This window comes from Betta splendens, chromosome 12 (genome assembly GCF_900634795.4).
Source record: "Betta splendens chromosome 12, fBetSpl5.4, whole genome shotgun sequence".
Taxonomy (NCBI): Eukaryota; Metazoa; Chordata; class Actinopteri; order Anabantiformes; family Osphronemidae; genus Betta; species Betta splendens.
This window is the reverse complement of record NC_040892.2, coordinates 7,397,501-7,416,525: the sequence shown is the minus strand read 5'-3', so window position 1 is coordinate 7,416,525 and position 19,025 is coordinate 7,397,501. Positions and strand designations below refer to the sequence as shown.

Below are 19,025 nucleotides of genomic sequence, written 5' to 3'. Positions count from 1 at the left end.
TAAAACAAAATGTTTATCTTTTGCTGTTGCTCAGACAATGAGTTAACTGGTTCAGAAGAAGTGTGTTGTGTCTTTAAAAAAATATGTAAATGAATGAATAAATAGCATGCAGCTTAGTTTACAGGCAGAGTCTTAGATATATTTTGTGGATGCTCCAAAACTATTGTCAATGAGCCATTTATTCGGATCATGCCATACAAACAATTACGACTGTCCATCATTATAAATTGATACTGATTATTCCTTACACATTTCTAAACATGCTCCTGGGTATTTGTAGTTTTTGATTTGCCGATAACTACAGTATTAAATCCAGTTTTAGATCCTTTCATGCGCGAATGATAAACCTACAGCGCCCCCATGCGGTGGACGTGCGTACTGCCGTTGATGAGGCGAACACTCGTCCCCATAGAGACAGGCTCCTACAACAGGACTCCCCGGACACCGTCGGACCCGCTAATCCTCCCTCAAATACGATGACAGCACTAATATGAACGAACCACCCACTAAATTCCTCGATTTCAGACATTCGGATGCCCGCCAGTGCGATTTATTATTATTGGATTAACGTCCATCAGCCGCCGGGCGCAGCTTTATTCTGAGAGGCCGGAGATTTGTGTCGCTGGGCAGGGAGGAGTCCTCTGTTATTCCACCGTCGGCTGAAGCCAGAGCAGCATGTCGACGTTATAGCAGCGCCCATCTCTGCCGTAGAAGCTGTGGAGCGGACCCGATGCGCTCTTAGAGGTGAGGCTTCCCTTTATGTCGAGGTGCGTGTCCGTAGCTTAGCTATGTGTGAACTTATCGGCGCTGTAGGTTGGCGTTAATGCCGGGTCATTCAGTGGCCACAGCCAGAAAATACCACCTGCTGAAAAATATGTGTTCAACATTTATGCACGCGAATAAACCCAGGACATTAGGTTTAATGCGTAAAATGCAGCGTATTTTCACCCCAACCGAACACACCATCAGCTGATCATCAGCTGGAACAATGCACCGATAATAATTGGCGTTTGGCTTCAGCGGAGTGCATTCATGTGGTGAATGAGACGCGTATAGTTGTGCTTTACACAATACCAGAGCAGGTGCTGTCAGTGAAGCAGGCCCTGGTTGTTGTTCTTCACGTCAATGATGTCATGCACTGGGCCCGGATGGAGCGCTAATAGCTCGGTATTGTGCGTCTCGATGCAGGATGGATGTGGAGGTGAGTGCTGGCAGGAGCAGCACCTGGAGGAGAGCCGTGAACGATGCAGGCGGAGGAGGAGGAGGAGGAGGAGGCACGGACGCTCCGGTGGTTCCGCTGGAGCTCTACGACTCGGCGAGAGCCAAAATAGACGCAAACCTGCGCTGGTTGTTCGCCAAAGCCTATGGTACAGGTAAGACCGTAGCGCTGTGTGTTTAGTGCATCAGACGAGCACTGCACTTATTCCAGTGCGTATGAAATATAGTGCAGAGTCCAAGAATTGTTTCTACATGAGCAACAAAACTCAAGACAGCTCAAAGTAATTGATAGTGCACTCACTTATATAACAGGAGAAAGGATATGAGAGAATAGGCAGTAGCCTGGTTAGAGCTGGCTGGTGGACGACCCGACAGTCTTTTAAACTCAGGTCACTTGCCTTGTCAGCTATGATGAGTTCTACTAAAGCATTAAAAATGACTACCCCCCCCCCCCCCCCTGTAAGTAAGTAAGTGTCTGCGAATTACTCCTTGAATGTGTGTCACACACTGGGGAGCGTGAGCAGGAGGTCGGCTGCACCGTTCACACAGTCTCACTCGCTTCATCATCAGTATGACAGGGAGACGCTTGGAAGGAGACCCACAGGCCGACATTCAGTGGAAAAGCCTTTGTCATCATATCCGCGCTATGCGCCAGACGTACAGTGAGGCCGTTCACACTAAGTATTTCCCTCCTGCACCGCTGATCCGGGGCCATGACCAACGTGAGGATGCTAAACGTGCTAAACGTCACTGTTCTCCCAACAGCTGGAACGTTTTATTTTCAGCGCCGGTGCTGGATATATGTTGTGTTTAGTTGGTTCCAGCTTTACTCCTCTGTTACTCCACACTGTGTTGTTCCAGGGCAAAGATCACGAGCCCTTTATAAACAGCAAACCGACTCCTAATCTGATTGGCTCCTCCTGACGTCAGTGGTACTGGGATGCCAAGGAGAGATTGATTTCTAGCACTAACTTTCCTTACGTTCCTTTTCCTCCAGAGCAGTGATGTTAGAGCAGGGCCTTGCACATCCCTTTACCGTGTCATACATCCACCTATTCACAGTCCTGCATTCAGCATTTTGCTGGTGCCGCTGATGAGAGTCCGACTGTTTGACTGCTGGACTTGATGATGTGAAGAGCTGCCAGTAGCAGGTTCGCCATCGATTACCTGAGCAATTAGCTTTCGATTAGTCTACAAAGCGCTGGAAAATAAAGAAAACCGTCCACCACGACATCTTTAAAGTGGAACCCTTGGGTTTGGTTTGCAGTCACATAAGGTCAAGAAAAGTAGAAAATCCTCAGAATTTAAAAGCTGAAACAAGAAGAAACAATTGAAACAAAAAGCCAATGAATTGATTTTGAAAACAGTACAACTAGTCAATCAGTTGTCTGAGCTGATCTGCAGGTCACATAATCATTACAGATGCAACCTAGGCCGCAATTAATGATAATCTTCACTAGTTCTTCATTATTGAAGGAGCTAGTTAATCATTTATCATTTATTCCTAGAGACTCCAAACATTTTATACTGTTCCCGTTTTGAAGCCGCAGATAGCTTGTGGAGGTCAGAAAAACCAAAACGCTGCTGTTAAAGCAGAGAACAAGCCCAGCAGCACAGAGTCGGTGTCCTGCTCAGCCAGTCACATGTTTAAGTGTTTAATGGGATTGGACCCGAAGGCTTGTGTCTTTGCTCAACACAGCCTCTTTGTTTAGACTCATGGCAGTTTTGCTAACGCCCTTTAGAGATTGTAATGCTTTTTTTAATGCTGCCTTGCTACTATCATATTACTGGCTTAGTTTCCCAACACATTATTTCCTGGAAACAATATGCTTTCCCTGCACTCCGTCGTTTCTATTTTCCACATGCACATTGAGGTGGGCTTTAACCGTTCGATCAGGTGAAAGCTAAATACATGAAGCATATTAGCAACTAGGATTAAAGAGAAGCTCCTGCCCCCACCATCCACCATCCACCTCTCCTCCCCACAATGATCAGGGACCATTAAACGATCCAATGAGCAGGCCTTGCTGAGGTGATGGGGCAGCAGCCCACCCCCCACCTTCAGCCATGCTGGCATCTTCCATCATCTCCATGGCAACCGGGGGGGATGAGGGGCCATTCTGGGACAGGCGAGGCAGAGGAGACGACAGGGTAAAGGGAGTTGCGTTGAGAATCAAGCGGGCGGTGGGGGTTTAGCACGCGTGAGACAGAATAAGGCCGACAGTGAATGTCATCATGGCTCCATAGTGATTTAGGCTTCCTCCTAATTCAGCCAATAATATTAACAACAGCAGCAAAGAGATTTAGCATATTCCCCAAAATGTTGCACTGCTCATATTTAGTCTGTCTAATAAATACAATCTACCTTGCACATAGGTTCATTACACTGTACCACCTGCAAAAAGCCCTGGAAATTAAGTTTATGAGCACTGCAGGAGTCAACTGTGGATTAACATGTCCAAGTCATATAAATAGCTGCCCTATGTTTGTGTCCACGAGTGAGAAAACACACTAGGCTGACTTCAACAACACCAGCTTAAGTGTCACGGCTAAGTCCTGTTAGCTCATTGGCTTAAAGCCTCCGCTCACCCTATCAGCTTCAGCGTTGCTGCTGGCTCGCTGTTTAACCACTGACTTTGTCCCAGCGTGTCCTTACTGCGCCGATGTCTTCTTAGACAGTCTAATACCTTTAAACTCTGAGTCCTGGGATCTTCTGTGTTACGTAACATGGTGAGGCAGTAGTGGACACGTGAATGGGGGTGTCAAGCGTTTGGTGTCATTTGGGCCCAATCAGCTGATTGTGGGACCCTCCTTCTCCCTTTTAGATCACATCCCTGCGGACCTGCGAGACCCCTTCTACACCGACCAGTATGAGCAGGAGCACATCAAGCCCCCCATCATCCGCCTGCTGCTCTCAGGGGAGCTCTACTCCCGGGTGTGCGGGCTCATCCTGCACACCGAGCAGGCTGCCTCACTGCAGAGTCACCAGTCCGTGATCCAGGCCCTGTCCAGGAAGGGCGTCCACGTCCTGGAGAGCGACAACACGCATGTCACCGAGCTGGATCTCAGCTCAGCTCCCATAAAGATGGTGGGTAGCTAAGCAGAAGCCCATGCATAGAAAGATACTGCTTGTGAGAATGTCTTTTATGTGAATTGGAGTAGGTTCTGTGCAGTAGTATAACCTGGTGCACTGCCAGCCCACACTTACCATCTGGTTACAAGCTAATGTGGCTTTACGTTCCAGAAACAAATGTGATACAAAAGGTATTGTGCAGATTTGTGTAGCTAAAATATTCATGAAGCAAAGACTCAGCAGCTATTAGTCACGTCCCACAGGTAGAAGAAATACTTATGTTGAGGTTTCATTCATTACACAACACGCACCTCGTTCCATCCTGAGAAGCGTTTGAGATTCAAGCGTTGTTCACGAGTTTTTCTCAGACACTTTATAAAAGCAGAACATTTCTTTGAAGTGAAAATAAACCCATGCGCCCGGCTTCCAGCAACAAACACGCACTTTCATTTTGCACAGCTTTAACTCACCGCTGGCCCTTTTGTAGGATTCTGCCTTTATACCTCTGCATGTCTCAGTCAGAAAAGGTCCCACTTGTTTCCATGGCAACTCGGCGATAGAGCTTCCCCGATATTGGGACTTAAAAAAATAGTTTGTAATCGGTACTGAGATGAAATGACTTGAAAAATGTACCACGCATGACAATAATATGCAGAATAAAGGAGCAATAAGCATCATTACAATGGAAAATCCGCCTGTTCCTACAACCTGTGTTCCCCCAGAGCTCCCACATCCACCTCATCGATGCGCTGATGATGGCCTATACAGCAGAAATGATCAGCACAGACAAGGTCGTCGCCAGCGTCAAGCGCTTCTCAACCTTCAGTGCCTCCAAGGAGCTGCCTTTCGATCTGGAGGACGCCATGGTCTTTTGGATTAACAAGGTTAGAAGGCAGGCATTAAAGCTTGGGTCCGTCCGCTCCTTCTTCTCCGCTGACCGGCTTTCCCTCGTTCACGCCAGGTGAATGCGAAGATGAGAGAGATCACGGAGAAAGAGCTGAAGATGAACCACCAGCTGCTGGAATCACCCAGTCACCAGAAGGTAAATGTTCTGTTAGTCATGTTGTTGCCTGAGTCAGTGATTTGACACGCATCCGTCCACTTGTGGTTGGATGTTGTCGGCAGATCTTGCCTGCATTGAGATCTGATTTCAGATTCATGCACCTTTTATGATTTATTTTAATTTAAAATGTCCATAGTCTTTTGAAATAGTCGTAGAAGCCTTAGAAGTGTTTGCAGTCTGTGTGTGTTTACCCTGAATTGTTTGCTAAAGCTAGTACTGTACCTGGACTCCTCCTAACCCTTTCCAGTTGTCTTTAACATCAGTTCATGATAATGATGGATGATCCGACTCATTGTCACTGTGTCTGATCCTTGACTCTTTCTGTCCGTGGTGCCTCCAACCCCCCCCCCCCCCCCCCCTCTTCTGCCTCTTGGACACTAGTCTCCCTCCAAATGGTACTGGAAGCTTGTACCTGTAAGTGCTAGCCTCCCGTGTGTGTGTGTGTGAGCGGTAAATGTGTTTGAGGTGTGAGCGTGTCAGATCAGATAAAACACAAAGTGGGAACTAAACTAAAAATAGCAACTAAGGCTCCAATAATCCAAAAAAGGACTTTAAACAGATTTTGCAAAGAATCCAGACGTATGAATGACGTGATGTTTGACTCCCAGCACCTTGGTGTCACCTCTTCTCATAACACCCTCCTGCTCTTGGGAACCACACATAACCCTTTAACATTTACTTCCTTTTGTTGCCTTGTTGTCACCTGTTCCTCCCGTTGCTTCGCTCACCCAGTCATGACTGGCCTCATTCATTTACCTCCCTCCATTCGTTTCTTTCTTGCCTCGCCAGCCTGATATATTGCATGCTCTGGCACACCGCTTACTGGAGCCGGTGGAGTTCTCTCGCGTGCTAACGTACACATCTTTCACCCTTTTCTTTATTTCATCTGACCTTTTCTCATTTTTCATTTTCATCTTCACGATTTACACAAAACTGTAAAGCTGTGTGTGGTGTCAGGTGAATAATCACCATCAGTATTTACTACACCTCAAGCGATAGCTGCTAATGTGTGAATGGTAGATTATGCATGAAACGGACGTGAGCAGGTGACTGGACGTGGGCGTCTGTCCTCTCGTTGCCTGAAGGTGCGCTATCGCAGAGATCACCTGGCTGGTCGGACGCTGCAGTGCTTCCCCCCGTTGGACGACCTGGTGAAAGATGTCTCCGATGGCGTCGCTCTGCTCGCTGTTGTGCACTTCTACTGTCCCGAGCTCATTAAACTGGAAGGTACAGGGCCTGCAGCATCCAGTTGAGAAGGACACCAGCTGTTTGACCACCGACATTTAGACGTTTCTGAGCGCGGTTGTTTTGCTCTTTGCAGATATTTGTCTGAAAGAGTTTCCCTCCGTAGCAGACAGCGTTTACAATATCCAGTTGCTGAAGGAATTTTCCACCGAGTACCTGAACAAGTGCTTCTACCTGAAGCCGGAGGACCTGTTGTATTCACCGCCAGTATTAAAGGTGAGGTGTGTAACTCTAAAAACAGCCGCTGCCATGTCTTCCTGTTGACCTTGACCTCTGTGCTTCGCAGAATAACGTGATGGCGTTCATTGCTGAGCTTTTCTGGTGGTTTGAGAGCGTGAAGCCAGACTTTGTACAGCCCAGAGACCTTCAGGAGATCAGAGATGGTACCACACACATTTTGTCCTTCACGTACTCGCTAGTGGCTTTTAAAACAGTGCTGTGGGGGGAAGGATTAATTCTAACATCCGCTGTTACTTTATTAGTGAGATTACTGCTGCAGCCGAAGAGTTCACGAACCCACGTATCCGTCTCCAGCGCTACCAAACGTAGTTTCATGACATCATCAAACTCTGCCGACGCCCTGAGTGCACCCCCCAACCCTGACCTCAGGTATATAAAGTAACAGGCACGATCCCAGAGATGCCACAGAGGAAAAATACAAAACTGCCCTTGACTGTCACAAAACTTGTCTTTTCCTTTCAGCACCAAGCCAAGATCATCAAGTCCATCTCACTCCATCCTGCCCCTGAGGCAGAAACAACATGAGGACAGTGCTTCAGGTACTAGAATGCATTTACTCTGGTATAAAGTTCACACAGTTATTCAGGAAGCGATAAAGGTTAAGTTTAAGATAAAGTTGATTACACTATTTTATTAAAACTATTCATTAAAATCTGTGTGTGTGTTTGTCATTGTCTATAACATGATTTCTCCATGCAGTAATAAGAAAAAGGTCAAACACTGTGATGCGTGCGGATGATCAGCACAAGGGTTCAGCACTGGCCTGGCCAGAGAGGAGGCAGAGGTGAGCAGCATGGCTACACTTTCTAAATGGACTCAGATCTATTTATTTCATTCAATTTGTCAGTTGTGTATAAGCAGGTCTAAGCAATATCTTGGTCTGTCTCGTCTGTTTCGTCCAGGCCTCTATCCCAGCCGGTCCCCTACGCCCTGCACTATGCCCTCGAGGACGACGCAGACAGTATCAGTCTTGCTCGCTCCATCAGCAAAGACAGCTTGGCCTCCAGCATCATGAGCAGTACTCCAAAGCACATGAGGTCCGGCCCCCACAAGCCGCAGCACAGACTTAGCGGCCAAAGCCTGCTCAGTCACATGCGCATAGAGGATGAAGAGGAGGAAATAGAAGAGGAGGAACTCGTGTCTATCATCCATCCTCCTGCAGTTTCCAGACATCGACTCGGGAGTGACATGGAGCAGGATGAGCTGGAAATCCAGAGCGCTCATATTCGTCAATCTCCCCGCCTTGATGCGGGTCCTATTGCTCCTGAGCATCAGGCAGACGGCTACTATTTGGAGCCTTTGATGCCTGCTGTTCCTAAAATAGCCAAAGAGAAGACCATCAGTGTGAACAAGGAGGAGGAGAGTGGTGAGGGCAGCCGTAGAGCAGCAGGAGCAGCCAGGAAAGAGAGGAGAGCCCCCGTCACCGAGTCAGAGCGAAGCACCTTTACACCTTCACCTGCAGAATCACGGCCCGGCTCGCTCAGGCCCCCCGTGGAGGGGTCCGTGAGCACGTCTCCTTCTGGGAATCAAACTTCCCAGGGCTTTTACCTTCATTTGACAGGAGAGCGCGACAGCCCCTTCGCCACTGCGGGCGAGGCCGGCCACAACTCCGACTCGGACATCGCCGACCTGGAGGAGGACGACGAAGAGGACGATCAGCTGGAGCTGCTCAGGGAAGCGGCGAGGAGCGGAAAGGGGAAATGCCCCGAGGAGGGCCTGGCGTACGAATGCGGGGACGGCGAGTCGGCCAAGCTGAGAGAAGACTTGAAGTTGAGCGAGAGAGACGATAAGGAAGATTACAGCGGGTGCTCGAGCCCCTGCCACAGCACGGCGTCGTGGGCGAGCAGCTGCAGCGCCTCAGGCAGCGCTAGCGTGAGGATGACCAGCTTCGCGGAGAGGAAGCTCCTCAAACTCGGACTCCGGGACGGATTCTCCAGCACCAGTAGCTCCCAGAAGACCACACCCGACGGCTCGGACGGCGCCCCCTGCCCGCCCTGGCAGCTGGGACGGGATCGCGGCCCCGGGTGGCCCGGGAAGGAGCCCGGCCCTGCGTTGGCGAAGAATGTGACGGCGAATCCCTCGGTAGTGCCTTCAGAGCTGCTGCAGCTTCACATGCAGCTGGAGGAGCAAAGGCGCGCGATTGAGTATCAGAAGAAGAAGATGGAGGCGCTGTCGGCGAGGCAACGGCTGAAACTAGGTAAAGCCGCATTCCTAAACATAGTCAAGAAAGGAGGAGGAAGGAGCGACACGCTCCCTTTACCCCTGAAACACTCCTCATCCATAGAAGTAACAGCTGCAGACAGGAGCAGAGCGAAGGCCCAGTCATCCAGAGATGACTCGTTTCTCGATGCTCTGAAGGTGCAGGCGAGGGCAGGCCAACGAGAGGGCGAACGGGTGAAGGACAACAGACTGAGCATCCCAGTCCAGGAGAACGCATCTGAGCCCGACTTGAACGAGTGTTCCCGCTCCATAGATCTACTCAACGAAGCCATCACTTCCATTCAGCAGCAGATGATGCAGCTGTCCCTACAGCAAGGCCTGCTGATGAAGCAGAGCGCGGTCTCACCTCCAGAGGCCGCGCCCCCGGCCCCCGACGCAGCCGCCGGCGCGACGCCGCCGGCGTCCACCACCTCCGACTCCAAAGCCTTCGCGGTTCACTTCGTGGACATCGGCGGCAGCAGCCGCGCTCCCGCTCGCCGCCCCCCCAAGCTCAGCTCCAGCCAGCGCAGCAGAGCCCCCGAGAGGAAACAGAGCGGGGAGACGGCCGCTCTCAAGTCCGATGATCAGGCCGCTGGGGCCGCGTTCGAGAGCAGGTTCGAAAGAAGCGTTCAGAGAAGCACCACCTTCAGAGTCCGTGAGAGCGCGGGTGAAGGAGCGGGGCGTCTGTCAGAGAAGCTGCAAGCACAGGAGCCACCCGTGATCCCAGTGCAGGAGAGCACCACGGACAGCCCAGGACACGAAGCGACAGACGGAGAGGAGGCTACAAAGGTCAAAGGTCAACTTATTGAGGTGGATCTGTCAGAACTCAAAGATTCGGTGGAGGACGGCAGTGCAGACGCTTCCGTCTGCGCGGCAGAGGCTGAGCAGAAGAACGTGCTAGGCTTCTTCTTCAAGGTACAACCCTTCACATTAATGACTGCAGTTTGATGCATCAGACGCAAGTGAGCGAGGATCTTCTTTTTTGTCAGGATGATGAGAAGGCGGAGGATGAAATGGCGAAGCGTCGCGCCGCCTTCCTCCTCAAACAGCAGCGCAAGGCCGAGGAGGCGAGACTGCGCAAGCAGCAGCAGGAGGTGGAGAGCGAGCTGAAACGGGACGAGGCCAGGTACGTGTCCAATGCGGTCCCAGTCCTCACCCCACTGTCTGTCCTCACCCCACTGTCTGTCCTCACCCTGCTGCCTGTCCTCATCCTCACCCTGCTGCCTGTCCTCATCCTCACCCTGCTGCTTTTTCTCACCCCACTGTCTGTCCTCACCCCGCTGTCTGTCCTCATCCTCACCCTGCTGCTTTTCCTCACCCCACTGTCTGTCCTCACCCCACTGTCTGTCCTCACCCTGCTGCCTGTCCTTACACTGCTGCTTTTCCTCACCCTGCTGCCTGTCCTCATCCTCACCCTGCTGCCTGTCCTCATCCTCACCCTGCTGCTTTTTCTCACCCCACTGTCTGTCCTCACCCCGCTGTCTGTCCTCATCCTCACCCTGCTGCTTTTCCTCACCCCACTGTCTGTCCTCACCCCACTGTCTGTCCTCACCCTGCTGCCTGTCCTTACACTGCTGCTTTTCCTCACCCTGCTGCCTGTCCTCATCCTCACCCTGCTGCTTTTTCTCACCCCACTGTCTGTCCTCACCCCGCTGTCTGTCCTCATCCTCACCCTGCTGCTTTTCCTCACCCCACTGTCTGTCCTCACCCCACTGTCTGTCCTCACCCTGCTGCCTGTCCTTACACTGCTGCTTTTCCTCACCCTGCTGCCTGTCCTCATCCTCACCCTGCTGCCTGTCCTCATCCTCACCCTGCTGCTTTTTCTCACCCCACTGTCTGTCCTCACCCCGCTGTCTGTCCTCATCCTCACCCTGCTGCTTTTCCTCACCCCACTGTCTGTCCTCACCCCACTGTCTGTCCTCACCCTGCTGCCTGTCCTTACACTGCTGCTTTTCCTCACCCTGCTGCCTGTCCTCATCCTCACCCTGCTGCTTTTTCTCACCCCACTGTCTGTCCTCACCCCGCTGTCTGTCCTCATCCTCACCCTGCTGCTTTTCCTCACCCCACTGTCTGTCCTCACCCCACTGTCTGTCCTCACCCTGCTGCCTGTCCTTACACTGCTGCTTTTCCTCACCCTGCTGCCTGTCCTCATCCTCACCCTGCTGCTTTTTCTCACCCCACTGTCTGTCCTCACCCCGCTGTCTGTCCTCATCCTCACCCTGCTGCTTTTCCTCACCCCACTGTCTGTCCTCACCCCACTGTCTGTCCTCACCCTGCTGCCTGTCCTTACACTGCTGCTTTTCCTCACCCTGCTGCCTGTCCTCATCCTCACCCTGCTGCTTTTTCTCACCCCACTGTCTGTCCTCACCCCGCTGTCTGTCCTCATCCTCACCCTGCTGCTTTTCCTCACCCCACTGTCTGTCCTCACCCCACTGTCTGTCCTCACCCTGCTGCCTGTCCTTACACTGCTGCTTTTCCTCACCCTGCTGCCTGTCCTCATCCTCACCCTGCTGCTTTTTCTCACCCCACTGTCTGTCCTCACCCCGCTGTCTGTCCTCATCCTCACCCTGCTGCTTTTCCTCACCCCACTGTCTGTCCTCACCCCACTGTCTGTCCTCACCCTGCTGCCTGTCCTCGTCCTGCTGTCTGTCCTCACCCCACTGTCTGTCCTCACCCTGCTGTCTGTCCTCATCCTCACCCTTCTGCTTTTCCTCACCCCACTGTCTGTCCTCACCCTTCTGTCTGTCCTCATCCTCACCCTGCTGTCTGTCCTCATCCTCACCCTTCTGCTTTTCCTCACCCCACTGTCTGTCCTCACCCTTCTGTCTGTCCTCATCCTCACCCTGCTGTCTGTCCTCATCCTCACCCTTCTGCTTTTCCTCACCCCACTCTCTGTCCTCACCCTTCTGTCTGTCCTCATCCTTACACTGTTGTTTTTCCTCACCAAACTGTCTGTCCTCACCCCGTTGCTTGTCCTCATCCTGCTGCCTGTCCTCAACCCGCTGTCTGTCCTCACCCCACTGTCTGTCCTCATCCTCACCCTGATGCCTGTCCTCACCCCGCTGCATGTCCTCATCCTGCTGTCTGTCCTCAACCCGCTGTCTGTCCTCACCCCACTGTCTGTCCTCATCCTCACCCTGATGCCTGTCCTCACCCCGCTGCTTGTCCTCATCCTGCTGTCTGTCCTCACCCTGCTGCCTGTCCTCACCCCACTGTCTGTCCTCATCCTCACCCTGATGCCTGTCCTCACCCTGCGCCCCGGCCGTTCCAGGCGTAAAGCTGAGGAGGAGCGCGTTCGCAAGGAGGAGGAGAAGGCGCGGAGGGAGCTGATTAAGCAGGAATACCTGCGGAGGAAGCAACAGGCGCTGATGGAGGAGCAGGGTCTGGTCAAACCTCGCCCACGAAACAGGTCCCGCAGGAACAGACCCAAGTCTGTGCATCGAGAAGAGTCCAGCAGCTTCCCCAAAGGCTCCATGACACGTAAGAACCCCTCCGGTGGTCACGCAGCAGATACAATTGTAGTCTTGTGTGTTTAGAATAGTTGCATCATTGTTTGTCGGTTTAGTTGAGTTATGTGTGTGTCATGGTCTGAGTGTGTACGTGTGTGTTGTGCAGGTAATTCTCTAAAGGTGTCCATGTTGATCAAAGCCCAGGGCTCAGCAGTCTGCAGGGAAGGTGAAGCTTTAACCTGCTCTGCATGATGGGATATCATTACAAAGCTACTCTATGGAGCTGTCAATCAGTGGTTCACAGAGGATGCTTAATTATACTTTACAGCAGCTGTTTATCGTCCCTTGTGCTAATTACTGCTTGCTCTAAATAAAGTACTTAAATACATAAATGTAGTATCACGCTTGCTAGGGGAAAGAGGCTGTAATGTTTGGTAGCGTAACCGCTGGTTTTGAAACCCACAGCGGACCTGAGCTGCAGTCACCGAGGGTCCACGCTGTCCCTGGCGACGGAGGCAGACAGCGTCATCTCTGGAGGGGCGGAGTCTCAGAGGTGAGGATGCCCACGTTGCTTCCAGGACGGTTGAGCAGGCCTTTGTCTGACGTGCGTGTGTGTGTGTGTGTGTGTGTGTTCAGGGCCGGATCAGTGTGCTCTATGGAGTTCCCTGTGCTGAGCAGGGCGTCCAGCAGGAACATGGAGAGAGACTGGGAGAACGGCTCCATAGCCTCCTCAGTAACTTCAGCAGAGTACAACGGTGAGTAGTAACAACGCCCTCACCTTTTTACTTACAGTACAGATGTTTTCTTTTATTAAATATTTCTTGTGACGTTTTGTTTGTGAAAGGTCCTAAATTGTTCAAGGAGCCGAGCTCCAAGTCCAACAAGCCAATCATCATCAACGCCATTGCTCATTGCTGCCTGGCTGGAAAGGTTAACGAGGCCCAGAAGAACGCCGTTATTGAGGTCGGTGTGATTCCTTATGAATACGTCCACGTCGAGGCATTATTGAGGCGTGAGCTTGTCTTTTGCCGCGCGCATGAATAATTTGTCGCGTCCGGGTTCACAGGAGCTGGAAAAGTGCGAGTCCAACCACCTGATCATCCTCTTCCGCGACGGCGGGTGCCAGTTCCGAGCCATTTACTCGTACTCGCCGGACACCGAGGAGATCGTCAAGTTCACGGGAACGGGGCCGCGCGCCATCGGCCGCAAGATGATCGACAAGCTGTACAAATACAGCTCGGACCGCAAGCAGTTCACCGTCATCCCCGCCAAGTCGGTGTCGGTCAGCGTGGACGCCCTCACCATCCACAATCACCTGTGGCAGGTCAAGAGGCCGGGGAGCGCCCGGAGGAAGTGAGGAGGAGGAGGAGGAGGAAGAGGGAGGAGCATTGGACGCTCTTTTTGTTCTATTACTGTTGGGCTGGACCCAATAATAAGGCTGCGGATGAGTGGTGTGATCATGTGACTGATACATCAGTAAAGGGAGGTAGGAATATGAAGCAGCTGCTGAGTGAATGTACTCTGATTTTCCTTTTGGGGCTATTTTTCATTTCTGCATGTCACATTTTATGCTTTAATAATTTGTGGGCACATCCTATTGATTGGACGCTGATGATTAATTGTGGTGTCTGATGAAACGAGGAAGTCGGACAGTACAGGTATTCACAGTGCAGCTACATGCTGTCACTTAGTTATAACAGCTCGTCAAAAACAAAACACCCCGCTGCTGTGATGAACCAGGATCCACACGTTTTATCCCCCAGTACCTGCTACAGGTTAGTGGTTTCCTATGAGGGCATTAGCAGTGAGTGGTGCTGTCAGGCCCCTTTTCTGTTTAGTGTGTTTGGGGTGTGCATATTGGTGCTGGGGTGATGGACAGACGGCTGCATCCCGCTCTGAATGTGTTTACTCTTTTCAATATGCTTTAAATCGAACAGCGAAACGAAGCCACACTGCAGTTTATTGGTTTGTTTTGGGAGCAGCTGTCGGAGATTGTTTTTACAGAAGGGGGAATCGTTCCAGTATTTATTCCAAATGTGACGCGCTTCGGAGACTCGGTGTATCGTACCTTATCAGTGGTTATATGGCATTGCCCTCCTACTTCTGTTTGAGTGAACCAGCTGAGATCCATCGCTGGCTCGTCTGAACCAAAACGTGAGCTTCGCCACTGAGCCGTTTGCTGCTCAGCTGCTCAACGCGTTCGAGTGAGCGCAAGACTTTCATGTAGCTTCTGACGCTCGACACTAGTAATTTTCATGTAACGATGGACTGTCAGCGGCTCTTATGACATTAGGGGGGGGCTGCACAATACTTGATACATTTTGTTTGCTGCATTTTGTACATTTTTGAGTAGTATTTTTTGTACATTATGTACAAGTTATGTTTACTAAAAACAGGCACTATTTTAATGTTTATTCTGTTGCAGGATGTCCAGAGATGTTACCAGTTTTATTCCACTGTGCTATATTGTGTGTTTATTTATTTAAAAGATATAATAAAGGTTCATTTTCTTGCTAAATTTGTTTAGTGTGGGCCTTTTTTTCTTTGTCTACATCATTAATGCGTTTTTAACCACTATCATATCCTGACACTGCATGTATGACAAATCACTTCATAATGAACATACAGCTTTCTAAGCTAAATATATTTACAATATGTATTTTTATAATTGCCAATTAGATAGAAAATGAAGTAAAAAATGACCACTTAAATATTTATGAAGTCAAAGAGTCACAGTCAAAAATGGTTGTTTACAGGATATAGAATTTTACAAGTACATACCCTCGTCAGCCACAAATCTGAATAATAAGTTCAGTCACTGAGCAGTGCTTCAAGGAAAATCGGGTTTTCTTACTAATATAGGTCCAATTTTAATGGCACAATACTTACTATAAGACGGGGCCAGTTTAAACGGCCGAACTACGCTGTTGTAGTGCAAAAACTTCATCCAACCCAAGAAATACTGCAGCAAACATATAAAGAAAGTAATCACCATTGTTTGTACATAACCTACTAATTAGGACCTCTACGCCACTAAATAACCACGGATATGATTCAGCATCAAAAATTAGCTCCAAAAGCTTTGAATAAAAGTATTTCATTTAGGTTATAGTGTTGATGGCTGTTAGTTTTCAAAAGAAAAGGAATTTATGGAAAAAGGCAAGTGTGAACGATATGTGTGGGTGAGGTTAATAAATGACGGGTCTCAAGTCTCTGTAGCCCCCAAAATCTATGACATGATATCAAACTTTTGCCTAAATTTAAAGGGTAATTCTGTAATTCAAACTCAAACATAAACTCTGAAACACAGACCCAACGCTGTATGTGTGACGGACCTTCAGTTAGATGGATTCACCTGTAAACAGGCTGCTCCATGAGCGTTTACCTGGAGAGGCTTCGCAGAGATGAGGTTGCTATTCTTACATACAGTAGCGAGGGAATGAAAATGTCACAGATGACGTCAAGCGTCATCTGCCGATCAGTAGGCACTCATATAATACAGTGGTAGACTGTAGTGCTGGGGCACTGGAGCACAAGGTGCCCTGTGTGGACGCGACCAGACGCCATGATCAAGCGTGTGACACCGCGGGAAGCGGTGCAGGTCAGCACGGCCTCAGAGCTGCGTGTCCTCTCTGGTGTCTATGCTGGACTCGTGTCTTTCCTTCAGGCTGCTGCTGTGGACGGGAGGCTCGTCGGGGACGTGAGCCAGAGGGTCGGAGCGAATCAGGTACCTGCGAGAGGCGGGGGACAGATGAAGGCCTACGCTCCTAAAGGTCACTGAGCATTACAGCAGCTGACGGAGGGATGCATTTGTTAGAACAGCTGTCACCAGTGACACCAGCAGGTCCCCTGCTCATGCATCCGCTCCTGTAGCACTTTATTCATCGTCATCATCTGTTTATTTTATACCCACTAAATAGAAAAAAGTAAGGCTTACACGATGTCATTGAGCTCCAGCCTGGTGTCGGGCGAAGGGTTAATCAGGACGTACGACAGTGTGTTTTGTTGATCATTCTGTTCATCTGCAATGCAACCATCACAGCCATCAGCCAATTGGACCAATCACATGTGTAGGGTCTTATTTTGAAGGGCTTCTGCTCACCTTGCAGGTAGCCCAGGTTCACTCTGTTCATGACGTCACTGGCCGTCAGATTTGTTAGGTCTTCTACAAACAGCAGAGGGACATTAGACGAGCCGCCACGCTCACACCAACCCCCCCCCCATCCACCCTCACCATATCCTGACGTGGGGAGGCCCAGGTGCCTCATGCGGTTGCGGACCAGCTCGGACAGCTCCTCCCTCTCGGAGCGGCGGTAGAGGTTGAGGCGCTGCTGGGCGATGCGCTGGGCGTGCTCCTTGCTGGAGCTCACGCCCTGCCACCGGACGCTCTTCTTGCTCAGGCGCCGCGCCCACTGCATGCTCTTCTTCCTCAGCAGGGGGTGCTCCGGTTGGTCCACGCTGCGAGACTCGCCCCCCCTCTCCTTGGTGTCCTCGCAGTCGTCGACGCTCATAGACACCTGCGACTGACGCAGCGAGACGGGAAATGGGCTTTACAATGAAGAAGATTGCTATAATAAGACACAAAATTAATTATCAGTCACCTCAGACGTCGTGAAAATGTGCGACTCGGTCCGATAAATCCCAATGGGGATTTCAGCGCTGGAGGAGCAGAGCTTCTGGAAGAGTCTGCCATAAGTGCCAATCCACAGGTCCTCCTCAGTCACTTTCATCTGGAACAAGAGATCAACAGGTCTGCTGTTAGCTTGTTAAATGGCACCACTCCACTGTGTGAGAGCCTTCCTTCTATTAGGATGCATTCAACTCACGGCACAGAGGTATCCTGACCCGGGCGTGGTGTCCAGTCCCAGGAGCAGCCTCGCAATCAGGATCATGTAATCCTTCACAAAAGACTGACACAACCACAGAACACGTTACATTTACAGATCAAAGCGAGGTTCCTATCAGTGAGTGGACACTAGGGGGCGCCCTTGCTGCACGGCAGCTCCTTCAGGTGACTCTGAGACGCATTCATTCCTTCTCACCTCACCGAGGGCTAAGTGCTAAGCTGTGGGTGCGCACCAACCTGATAGAGCAGGGTGTCCAGCATGCTGATACTGAACACTCTGCCTGCAGCGAAGGGCAGGCGAAACATGAAAGCCAAGTTGGAGCCTTTGTCACGTTCTTTCTGTCGGTGGGGAGGCAGGACACACACTGAGTACAGTGATGATTAGCAACATTAAAATAAAAGGTCTGCCACAGTCTAGAAAGTCAGATGGAAATATTCAACATGTGTTTCACATCATATCTGCTCTTAGCAGAAGCCCTCCTGTCATGTCTTACCTTCTCCAGCTTGGAGAGAGCCAGGGAATAGCAGTCCTTTGCCCTGAACTGCATGAATCTCATGTTGGACGGATGAGTAAGCTCTGTGATGATGCTGAGACTGGGAAACAACCTGAAACATTTAGGTGGTTGATCATTACTTCATGATATTCAAACCAATCTCAGCGCACATTCGTAACATCGAATGAATGGATGAATGCCATGAATCACCTGAACATAGTTTGTACATTGACGATGGTTTTGGCGTCAGCCATGTAGTCCTCCTCGGCGCTCATGGTGCTCTCTTTATCCACCACAACCAAATTATCAGCGTAGATGATGCCGCACTGCAGCAGGTTGTCCAGGCTGAAACACACACACACACACACACACACACACACACACACACACACACACACACACACACACACACACACACACACACACACACACACACACACACACACACAGCCAACAGCTTAACAACCGTCAATCAATCTGCCTGAAACCAAGAAATTCACCCATGCAACTCAGGCACAGCTAAAAATGCGTTATTAAACACTGTATTTCAGGGAGAGAGTTCATGTGACACATAGTAAAACTCTGGTGAAATGCAGCAAGGATGAGGGAGACTCTTACTTGTCTATGGTCCCGGCCATGTAGTAGACCATAGGGAAGCAGCAAATGGCCTCCAGGAAGTGATTATCGGGCCTGCGGGAAACACAAGCGCTGAAAATGAGTTCCATTCCTGTCTCCATTGTCCTCTTTACACAAACACATAATGTGGACTACCAGGTTCAGAGGCATTAGAAGGGACGTGTATTTTTCTTGTTTTTTTTGTACTGCATCACGTTGACTTTCTCAAGGTGTGAGAAATAAAGACATTTGGCTTAAATTCAAGGAGTCGGACAAATATGTGTCATTGCGCATTCAGGACCGAATAATTCCCTTTAATAAAACCCATTAGCATGATCAAAATGCTCAAGATACCAGTTTGTGTTTTTCTTGCCTTCAGTCTTGTCAAATAGTAAATCCCTTTATCTTTTATCGATCGAGTGTTTCCTGAGGGCTTCACTTGACATGGGGAGTGTTTGATATTCAGTGTGGTGGTGAACAGACAGACATCAGCTTCACTCGACAGTACATTTTTGGTGGAGTTCAAATACAGTGATAGATTATTTAAACATGGAGGATGTTTCCGTAACTTAAATCTTACTTG

At 50.2% G+C, this 19,025-nt stretch overlaps 2 protein-coding genes across 8 annotated transcripts in view; one reads left to right on the top strand and one right to left on the bottom strand.

Moving 5' to 3' along the window:
• The first annotated feature begins 384 nt into the window (after positions 1 to 384).
• On the top strand, positions 385 to 15,005 carry LOC114866545 (calmodulin-regulated spectrin-associated protein 1-B-like). 4 transcript variants are annotated; one of them, XM_029168416.2, is made up of 20 exons: positions 385 to 744; positions 1,189 to 1,373; positions 4,044 to 4,306; positions 5,014 to 5,175; positions 5,253 to 5,333; positions 5,736 to 5,768; positions 6,440 to 6,581; positions 6,676 to 6,815; positions 6,886 to 6,982; positions 7,082 to 7,208; positions 7,302 to 7,378; positions 7,539 to 7,623; positions 7,742 to 9,953; positions 10,028 to 10,164; positions 12,310 to 12,518; positions 12,654 to 12,713; positions 12,953 to 13,040; positions 13,124 to 13,242; positions 13,332 to 13,450; positions 13,554 to 15,005. In XM_029168416.2, exons 2-20 carry the CDS (start codon positions 1,190 to 1,192, stop codon positions 13,842 to 13,844), a joined length of 4,626 nt encoding a protein of 1,541 aa, XP_029024249.1. In that variant the 5' UTR covers positions 385 to 744; position 1,189; the 3' UTR covers positions 13,845 to 15,005. The 4 variants fall into 4 exon arrangements, with proteins under 4 accessions (XP_029024249.1, XP_029024250.1, XP_040928980.1 ...); XM_029168417.2 differs by lacking the exon at positions 5,736 to 5,768; XM_041073046.1 differs by lacking the exon at positions 12,654 to 12,713.
• Positions 15,006 to 15,188: 183 nt separating this feature from the next.
• kcnt1a (potassium sodium-activated channel subfamily T member 1a) overlaps positions 15,189 to 19,025 on the bottom strand; it is a 20,126-nt gene continuing 16,289 nt past the window's right edge. For 2 of the 4 annotated variants that reach the window (XM_029168420.3, XM_055513177.1), the window contains 10 exons: positions 18,446 to 18,517; positions 18,038 to 18,172; positions 17,828 to 17,939; positions 17,571 to 17,672; positions 17,314 to 17,397; positions 17,089 to 17,217; positions 16,722 to 17,010; positions 16,590 to 16,652; positions 16,425 to 16,509; positions 15,189 to 16,218 (listed from right to left, as the gene is read on the bottom strand). In XM_029168420.3, the coding sequence (XP_029024253.1) occupies positions 16,101 to 16,218; positions 16,425 to 16,509; positions 16,590 to 16,652; positions 16,722 to 17,010; positions 17,089 to 17,217; positions 17,314 to 17,397; positions 17,571 to 17,672; positions 17,828 to 17,939; positions 18,038 to 18,172; positions 18,446 to 18,517 (1,189 nt within the window). In that variant the 3' untranslated portion in view covers positions 15,189 to 16,100. Of the gene's footprint in view, positions 16,219 to 16,424; positions 16,510 to 16,589; positions 16,653 to 16,721; positions 17,011 to 17,088; positions 17,218 to 17,313; positions 17,398 to 17,570; positions 17,699 to 17,827; positions 17,940 to 18,037; positions 18,173 to 18,445; positions 18,518 to 19,025 lie in introns of those variants that run through there. The other 2 variants (XM_055513175.1, XM_055513176.1) reach the window with 2 other exon arrangements.